A 9,691-nucleotide genomic window follows, 5' to 3' on the forward strand; every position below is an offset into this window, starting at 1 on the left:
AAATCCTGGCAAAATATGCAAATGAATATTCTCACTTTTCATTCAGTTTCAATCTAGAAAAATTCCCCAACTCATATCATCGCTTACACACGTAGCATAATTGAATACACTATATATAACATTCTTCAGAAACTAGTCATTAATTACATGTGATTTCTTCCTTCTATATTCAATGTAACTACTTCTGTCAAATGAATACAATTAAGTTGTCACAGTCCAAACTGTGTCCCTGTTTGTTCCCCTGTGTGTGTGTGTGTGGAGAGGGTGTGGTGTCCCTTGCAGGCAGCAGCCTGATTGCTCTCACCTGGCCGTCCGACTCGGCTGTCCCTCATCATCTAATCAGGACACAGCTTATCTACTCCAGTCTCCCAGCAACTCACCGCCAGATTGTTTTCTACACCAGTGGTATTACATCCTCCTGGCTGCCCATTCAGTTATCCTGTCTGTGTGTAAATCCGTACTCTTTGTAACTAGTTTCTCTTGTGTTTCCAGTGCAATCCCTCGGCCATCATCCACCAGAGCTTCCAGCCAACCTGCCTGCTTCTTCCTGCATCCTACCTGCCTGCCTGGTAATCAGTCCAGCCTCTCACTGCCTACCTCCACTCCGGACCTCCATAATCACCAAACCTGCCTGAGTCTCCGAAACAATAAACCATTTAAACATCTTCAGTCATTGCCTGCGCCTGGGTCCTGTTTAAAACATAATCCTAACAGAACAATCTGGCCACCATGGACCCAGCAGGCCCGGACCCAATTCGTGAGGCTCTCTCCAACCAAGGCGTCCTCGTGGGCCGGCATGACCAGATGCTCAGAGAGGTTATGGATAACCTCGCATCACTAGCCGCCAATGTAGCACAGATGGGACATCACCTCAACCTGGTTTCAACTCATCTTGCTCCGCCTGCTCCGGAGGATCCAGCTCCGTTAGCACAGGTTCCAGCCCAGCCCGCTCTCCCTTCACGTGAGCCAAACATTCCCACTCCAGAGCGGTACGCAGGTGCCTTAGGGACATGTAACTCTTTCTTAATGCAGTGTTCTCTTGTGTTTGAGCAGCAGCCGTCTACTTATGCTAATGACAGAGCTAAGATTTGTTATATGATAGGTTTACTTACAGGTAGCGCCCTAGCCTGGGCATCAGCTGTATGGGAGAGTCAGTCCAACCTCTGTTATTCTTATCCAGAGTTTACAGAAGAAATGAAGAGAGTTTTCCACCACCCCGTCAGCGGTAGGGACGCTACTAAACGCCTCCTCTCACTGCGACAGGGCTCCCGTAGTGTAGCCGAATACTCAGTGGAGTTTAGGACCTTAGCGGCAGAGGCGGGGTGGAATGACACAGCGCTTCAAGGGGTTTTTCAAACCGGGCTAACTGATTCTGTTAAAGATGAGTTAGCAGTCAGGGACGAATCAGCTAACTTGGATGAGTTGGTCTCCCTAGCCATAAGACTGGATAACCGCCTTAGGGAGCGCCGTAGGGAAAGAGCCAGTCGATCTCCTGGGTCACTCCCCTCTCGCCCTGTCTCGTCTCCTCTCGCAAGATTCAGGTCGGAGACTTTCCCAAGTCCTAGTGCTCCATCTGAAGTCTTTTCTCCTCTCCTGTCTTCAGAGGAACCGATGCAGCTAGGCAGAGCCCGACTCACTCCCCAAGAACGTCTCCGGAGAATGAGAGAGGGACTTTGTGTCTACTGTGCTCACTCCGGTCATCTCGTGGACACATGCCCCCAGCGCCCAAAAGAGGGTGCTCGCCAGTAAAGGTGGGGATACTGGTGAGCAAGGCTGTTTCTTCTTCAACCCCCCAGACCCGCAAGCCTATTGGAGCCACACTGCTGTTAAATCAACAGTCTCTCTCTCTGCCTGCCCTAGTGGACTCTGGGGCTGATGAGAGTTTTTTGGATGCCCAACTGGTTGCCTCAGCCGGCATCTCAACTCAACCTCTGACAGCTCCTCTCAATGCTCGAGGTCTGAATGGGAAGCTCCTGGCACGCGTTACCCATGTCACCGAACCCCTACATCTCGTCCTGTCCGGTAATCACCATGAAATGATTCAGTTCCACGTCATGTCCTCCCCTCACACACCCCTAGTTCTTGGCCAGCCATGGTTAAGACTGCACAACCCCCACATGGACTGGTCGGAGAATCAAGTAAGGAGTTGGAGTTCCTTTTGTCACTCTTCATGCCTGCGGTCTGCAATTCCCCCAGCAGAGGTCGGTATTCCTCCAGTTCAGCAGGAGCCACTCAACTTGTCCGCTGTCCCTCCGGTTTATCATCGCCTGGGAGAGGTTTTCAGCAAGCAGCGAGCTCTTTTTCTGCCCCCTCATCGCCCTTACGACTGTACAATAGATCTTCTTCCTGGGGCATCTCTCCCATCCAGTCGCCTGTTTAACTTGTCCCGAACTGAGCGTGAGGCCATGGAGACATACATCAAAGACTCACTGGCTGCTGGCATCATAAGACCCTCTTCTTCTCCCGTCGGAGCAGGCTTCTTCTTTGTATCCAAGAAGGACCGCTCCCTACGCCCCTGCATTGACTACCGGGGCCTTAACAACATCACCATCAAGAACAAGTATCCACTGCCCCTCATCAATTCAGCCTTCGAACCCCTACAGAAGGCCACCATTTTCTCGAAACTCGACCTCAGGAATGCTTACCACCTTGTCCGCATACGTCAAGGAGACGAGTGGAAGACGGCGTTCAACACCCCACTAGGCCATTTCGAGTATCTAGTGATGCCCTTTGGACTCACCAATGCCCCAGCTGTCTTCCAGGCTCTTGTGAACGATGTCCTCCGTGACTTCCTGAACCGTTCAGTATTTGTGGATCTTGATGATATCTTGATATTCTCACAGACCATGGAGGAACACACCCAACATGTGCAGCAGGTTCTACAAAGGCTCCTCGAGAACAAGCTGTTTGTCAAAGTAGAGAAATGCAAATTTCACGTGGATTCAGTGGATTTCCTGGGCTACATCATTGAGCAAGGTCAGCTGAGAACAGACCCAGAGAAGGTACAAGCAGTGGCACAATGGCCCAAGCCTTCCACCAGGAAGCAGCTCCAACGTTTCTTGGGCTTTGCAAATTTTTATCACCGGTTCATCAGAGACTACAGTCGTGTTGCCGGTCCTCAAAACCAACTCACCTCCCCAGCAATCCCCTTCTCGTGGACTACTCAGGCTGAGGCTGCCTTCTCTGAGCTGAAGAGACGTTTCACCTCGGCTCCTATTCTTATGAACCCTGACTCATCTCTTCAGTTTATTGTTGAGGTTGATGCATCCAACACCGGTGTGGGGGCGGTTCTATCACAACGCTCAGTCTCCGACCAAAAGCTTCACCCTTGTGCTTTTTTTTCCCGACGACTGACAACCCCTGAGCGCAACTATGATGTTGGCGACAGGGAGCTGCTTGCGCTGGAAGAATGGAGGCACTGGCTGGAAGGCTCTGAACATCCATTCATTGTGTGGACAGACCACAGGAACCTGGTCTACATACAAACTGCCAAATGACTAAACTCCCGTCAGGCACGCTGGGCATTGTTTTTTGGGAGGTTCAACTTCACCCTTACCTACCGACCTGGTTCTAGAAACCTTAAACCTGACGCATTGTCCCGGCAGTTTGCAGTGGATCAGGATCCCATAGCTCCTGACACCATAATCCCCGCTACCAGAGTGGTGGGCGCTGTAACATGGGAGATTGAGAACTCAGTGAGGAAGGCACAGAGAGACCATCCAGATCCAGGAAAGGGTCCAGCTAACCGTTTGTTTGTACCTGACTCTGTCCGCTCACAGGTTCTCCTATGGACCCATGCTTCCCGCTTTGCCTGCCACCCGGGTGTGAGTCGGACCCTATCCCTCCTGAGACGACACTTCTGGTGGCCTTCTATGGAAGCGGACTCTCGAGCCTTTGTGCTGGCCTGCACGATTTGCGCCCGTAGCAAGTCTTCACACCAGGCTCCTATCGGTCTACTCCAGCCTCTCCCAGTTCCTAGTCGTCCCTGGAGTCACATCGGCCTAGATTTTGTTACTGGCCTCCCGGTTTCACAGGGTAACTCAACCATTCTCACTATTGTTGATCGCTTTTCCAAAGCAGTTCATTTTGTGCCTCTTCCTAAACTCCCCACAGCCTCTGGAACTGCTGACCTCCTGGTCAATCATGTTGTCCGGCTCCATGGCATTCCAACAGACATTGTTTCCGACAGAGGGCCACAGTTCATATCTCAGGTATGGAAAGCATTCTGTCGAGCACTTGGAGCATCTGTCAGTCTCTCCTCAGGCTATCATCCTCAGACTAACGGGCAGGCCGAAAGAGCCAATCAGGACCTTGGAGCTGCACTTCGCTGTGTCACCTCCCAGAATCCCACCTCCTGGAGCTTACATCTGCCCTGGATTGAATACGCTCATAACTCACTGTCTAGTGCTGCTATCGGTATGTCCCCATTTGAATGTTCTCTTGGATATCAACCCCCTTTGTTCCCAGCCCAAGAGGATGAGATCGCAGTTCCCTCTGTCCAAGCCCATCTCCGTCGTTGTCGTAGGATTTGGAAGGATGCCCGCTCTGCCCTTCTCCGCTCCGATGAACGCAATCGGCATATTGCAAACCGCTACCGGACCGCAGCTCCCCAGTTCCAACCAGGTCAGAAAGTTTGGCTTTCTTCAAAGAATATTTCTTTACAAGCTGAGTCTAAGAAGTTGAAACCACGCTTCATTGGCCCCTATGTGATCGAGCGCATAATCAATCCATCTGCTGTTAGACTCAAGCTACCTCCCTCCATGAGAATTCACCCAACCTTTCATGTGTCCCAGTTGAAACCAGTGTTGTCCAGCCCTTTGTGCCCTCCAGCCATCTCCTCTCCACCCACCCTTGTTATTGATGACCACCCGGCCTACACGGTCCAACGGCTGTTGGACATTCGCCGCCGGGGCCGTGGGTACCAGTATCTGGTTGATTGGGAGGGTTATGGTCCTGAGGAGAGGAGCTGGGTGTCCCGCAAGCTCATTCTATGTCCCTCTCTCATTCGGGACTTTCGCAGGGACCACCCAGATAAGCCTGGTGGTTCGCCTGGAGGCTCCCGTTGAGGGGGGGGTACTGTCACAGTCCAAACTGTGTCCCTGTTTGTTCCCCTGTGTGTGTGTGTGGAGAGGGTGTGGTGTCCCTTGCAGGCAGCAGCCTGATTGCTCTCACCTGGCCGTCCGACTCGGCTGTCCCTCATCATCTAATCAGGACACAGCTTATCTACTCCAGTCTCCCAGCAACTCACCGCCAGATTGTTTTCTACACCAGTGGTATTACATCCTCCTGGCTGCCCATTCAGTTATCCTGTCTGTGTGTAAATCCGTACTCTTTGTAACTAGTTTCTCTTGTGTTTCCAGTGCAATCCCTCGGCCATCATCCACCAGAGCTTCCAGCCAACCTGCCTGCTTCTTCCTGCATCCTACCTGCCTGCCTGGTAATCAGTCCAGCCTCTCACTGCCTACCTCCACTCCGGACCTCCATAATCACCAAACCTGCCTGAGTCTCCGAAACAATAAACCATTTAAACATCTTCAGTCATTGCCTGCGCCTGGGTCCTGTTTAAAACATAATCCTAACATAAGTGGCATCTAATGGTTTGGTATGTCCGTTCTGGAACAAGGTGCAACATGACAGACTCCTTTTAAAGAGGACCTGCTCCCAAAAAAGATAACGAGGGCTTATTCTGATGTAGAAAAAAAAGGTTTCCTGGTTTCAGGCGGGAATACACAAGTGAAAGCATTGTTACAAACCCTGTCAAATAGATCCCCCTAAATCCAGCACACTGGACTTAAAATACCTAATTGCATACAGGACACAGAAAAAGATGTTTGCACAGCCTGCATTTGCATCAAAATATAGCGTTGACAAGATGTACAGATGCTAAGACATAAACAGCATGTCATTCAATAGAAGTCACACAAAGCTTTCAGTCATAAAGCATCCTTTAACACAAAGAAGTGCACCCAAGCAGCTGTCACTGAATACAATTGTAATTGCCTTGCACAATGCACAAGAAGAATCTGCCTTCACCTTGAGCCCCCGATTCTTGTTCTATTTATTCCCAGATGCTGTTGAAATTATGTATACCCTGTCCAACATTGAATCTAGATTTTGCTGATGTATGATGAGCCGTTATTTTGTTGCTGATTTTTTCAAGGTGATGAAGGGCAAAGTGCACACTGTGTGATGGGAGGGTCGTAAAAAAGAGATTAAATGTAGCTGATAATCAATAGCAACCCTTTTCTGTTTACTCACATCAGACACTACATTTTATGTACTTTTTTGTTGTCATCCTGAATCTTTAATCTTCAGTATTTCATATTTGTAGGCACTATTCACTCCATGTTTGCATTGTGAACAGCCACATTGGCCAACACAAATGACCAATCATGAAGATGTTTATTTTTCCATCATGCTGTTTTTATTGCAGGGAGCCACACTGATGTGTCATAAGCCAGATGCAGAATTACTATCCTGCAGTAAATCCTCGTTTTCTGTCCCTTGTAAAAATGTCATCACTAAAATATGCTTGGTTGCAATCTATCAATAAAACTCACATATGAGCACATGTATGTTTCATTTAAGAGACAGAGTTCGGCAACCTGCAGGATAGGTTACATGATGCTCTTGCCTGTTTTTCTCAGACTAGTGCAGCAGGAGGTTTGAATGTCTGCAGCCACACAGCTGGGACTGCTGGTGGTCAGCTACAGTTAAGTGGCTTGGGCAGCCATCAAGCAGCTGCAGAACAAACCAACAACACAACAAATGAAGGGCTGGCAGTCCCCTGCTTCAAACTCACAATCGGCTGCTGTAGAGTCATCCATCCAGCAAATCTGTTCCCCCCCTAATTAAGTTGAAAAGGGGGAGTGAGAGGGTCATTAAACACTTATTTATTTGGCAAAGCACTGGTACAGAACGACAATCTTATTCTTCTGCCCGGGTCATATAATTGGTCTGAACAATGATAAGCTTAGCGACATGCAGAGTGATGGGCAAGGGCGCTTGGGGGTGCTGTAAATTGTGCTTTGCCTGTGGCACACAAACTTTGATCATTACATCCTCAGCGGGGAGCAGCGCTGATGAATGCCCGAGTTGACCTCAAACGCGTTTTTGGTAGCTGCTCACACATAATACTTTATTGCTGCAAATGAAAAGAGGATAGGTGTCCTGTGAGAAGTGGCGCTACCAAGTGCGATTACATCACTAACAAGAAAAAAGAGGTGAGGATTCAATTTGGGAAGAAGTGTATCACACGGGCAGAGTGGTCCTTGTGCTTGTCAGAGATTGGGAGAAGGGACTGTTAATCATGGCAAACAACCCGCACCTCCGGGGGTTCAGCAGTGGCTGTTTGAGCATTCGGCAAACTGAAATACAGGCGGTGTCACTGGAAAGGTCAATAGCATTGTTAGGAGGCCATGTGAGGACACTGAACATGTGCCTTATTATTTGACAAATATACACTATAAGACACTGTGCTCCTTGGAAAAATGTCAGCAAATAAGTTCAGAATACTCACAGATACATGGTTACAAAGTGTACTGTCATTTGTCTTAGAAAGGCATTATCTTATAATTGGTTTGTTTATCTATAATCTTTGACATTTTCTTTATGACATTACATTCCTTTTTATAGTCAGCAAATGGTGTGATAGCCATTTAATTTACTTACATTCAGTGTATTTCCCTTAGTATTTGAAGTGGTAGTCATTCCAGTGTCGGATTCAAATCGCCCACTGAGGCACAAGGGGTTCTCAGTAAGTGATGCGTGCTTGTAATCATGAAGCAATGGGAAGCAATCACAGTGAATGCAATGTCTGTCGCTGCGGTGGGTTATTAAAACAAGAGAACAAATATTTTCTGCATTTTTTGAAAGTAGATCAGTTTTAACTTCTTTGCATTTTGCTTGTTTTTCCAAGTCTAATTGCAAACTTGATATTTTTTCAGTTGCGTCATGTGACCCAGTGACTCAAAATCAATTAAGCATTGTATTACTACACTGAAAGAGTAAGAAACACCTATTGTGGGGGGATTTTGGTCCATCTTCTATTTTATTTGAACATTCACTGGAAATGTATACAGTATATAGAGTATACCAGATTCCTTTTTGAGCACAACAAAATAAATGATTGGTTGAAAGAAATCTACAATTCCTCTGTGTCCACTGGGCAACCATTACATCAAAACCACATCAACACATAACCTCATCCAAAGTGAATGTCTGTGATAAAATTAAAATAATTGGGGAGAATTAATCATTAGTTATGAATGAGGAACAATTTTGAAAACAACAAACAACAAACAACCCCAAAACCCAATTGAAACAGCGACGTCGTACGTTTTTATTCTTACCCTGTACTACCTGGATTGGAAACTTTACTTACTGTGTGTTACTGTAATTAAATTAATTTATATTGATTTTTTTATACCGGCATCGCATCCATTCCTAGCTGGAGACTTGGCTTTTAATCTGAGTGGCGCTGTATAATCCGGTACAGCATTACAGCAGTGAATTTCAAGCCAGTGCTCAGCACAACAGACAGATGTTAAGGGATCAATGTGCAGCATCATCATTATTAAAGATGAGGAGACTAACAGCAGTCACTTGTCCGTGGAGGAGTGAGGATGTGCTGCAATCAATCCTGATTGGACGAGACATGGAGACGGGAGGGATGTCGGCACTTCTGATATTTAAAGGGGTTCAAGTGCCATTGATCGTAGGCTTTCCGCAGATCTACAGACCTGTCATCGATAAGACGGATTAAGCTCTCAATGCCGGCACATGTTTCTCTACTGCCCATCACATTATCACATCATCCTGTCTGCAGCGTCGGCTCTATGACTCACTCTCCCATGAGTCTTGTGGGTTTACTGCTGCTGTGGCAGAAAGTGAACAAATGAAATCTAAAACTGTTTCAGTGGGAGGATGACATTTATTTTATTTATTTACAGTTTAATACAGTGTATATAAATTATATAATCATTTTTGTTGTTGTTGCTTGTTCATGAAGTCAAAACTACCTTGTCCTTTATTACAGATTTTTAAGTTGAAACACATCATATATATTATTTGTTTTTGCACTATCAATATTCTTTTCAGCAAAGTTATATATTTGTATGTGAAATCTTTAACTTTTTTTTGGGAGTGAGATAACTAGGGCATTCAGAGAGGCCATACCCTTTAACCCAACTGGTAGTCGAATACTGTGAGCAGAGGTACATCAACCGACCTCGCAGACCCCTTCTCTCAACGTATTGTTTTTAGCCCACAACTAGCTAGTGTTGGCACTATGTCACTGGTATCATTCTTGTTTTTTCTAGACCCTATTTTCAGCAAGAGAAAGTCTTATAAATCCACCCTAAATGCCCTGCTGCCCCGCACCAATTAGCAAACAGAATCAGCAACTGCCTAAATCAGTGAAGGATTTAGCAGCCAGCAAGAGTCAGATATTTCATTTCTATTTCAGATATTTTCTTTTTAGAGCAACCTCCAGGTTAAAGACACCTATGAATAAATGTGTAGGAAAATGATGAATACACTAGATTTTCCCAAAAATATACAGAAATATACACTACAGTGACATCTGGCGTCGTTTTTGTAAGAAATGTTCACTTCCGCATAAAATAGCCTCGGCACGTGACCTCCCGCGTGTGACGTAACACGGGGGACACAAGGAGGAGAGCGGCCGGTG

At 46.8% G+C, this 9,691-nt stretch overlaps 1 protein-coding gene across 1 annotated transcript; it reads left to right on the forward strand.

The window, feature by feature from the left end:
* Positions 1-191: 191 nt before the first annotated feature.
* Positions 192-5,567, forward strand: LOC307042872 (uncharacterized protein; the record flags this gene model as incomplete). Its single annotated transcript, XM_079687042.1, has 4 exons — positions 192-405; positions 493-569; positions 4,468-4,623; positions 5,361-5,567. 4 exons carry the CDS (start codon positions 192-194, stop codon positions 5,439-5,441), a joined length of 528 nt encoding a protein of 175 aa, XP_079543168.1. The 3' UTR covers positions 5,442-5,567.
* Positions 5,568-9,691: the final 4,124 nt, after the last annotated feature.

The sequence above is a fragment of the Notothenia rossii genome (genome assembly GCF_949606895.1).
Source record: "Notothenia rossii genome assembly, chromosome: 6".
NCBI lineage: Eukaryota > Metazoa > Chordata > Actinopteri > Perciformes > Nototheniidae > Notothenia > Notothenia rossii.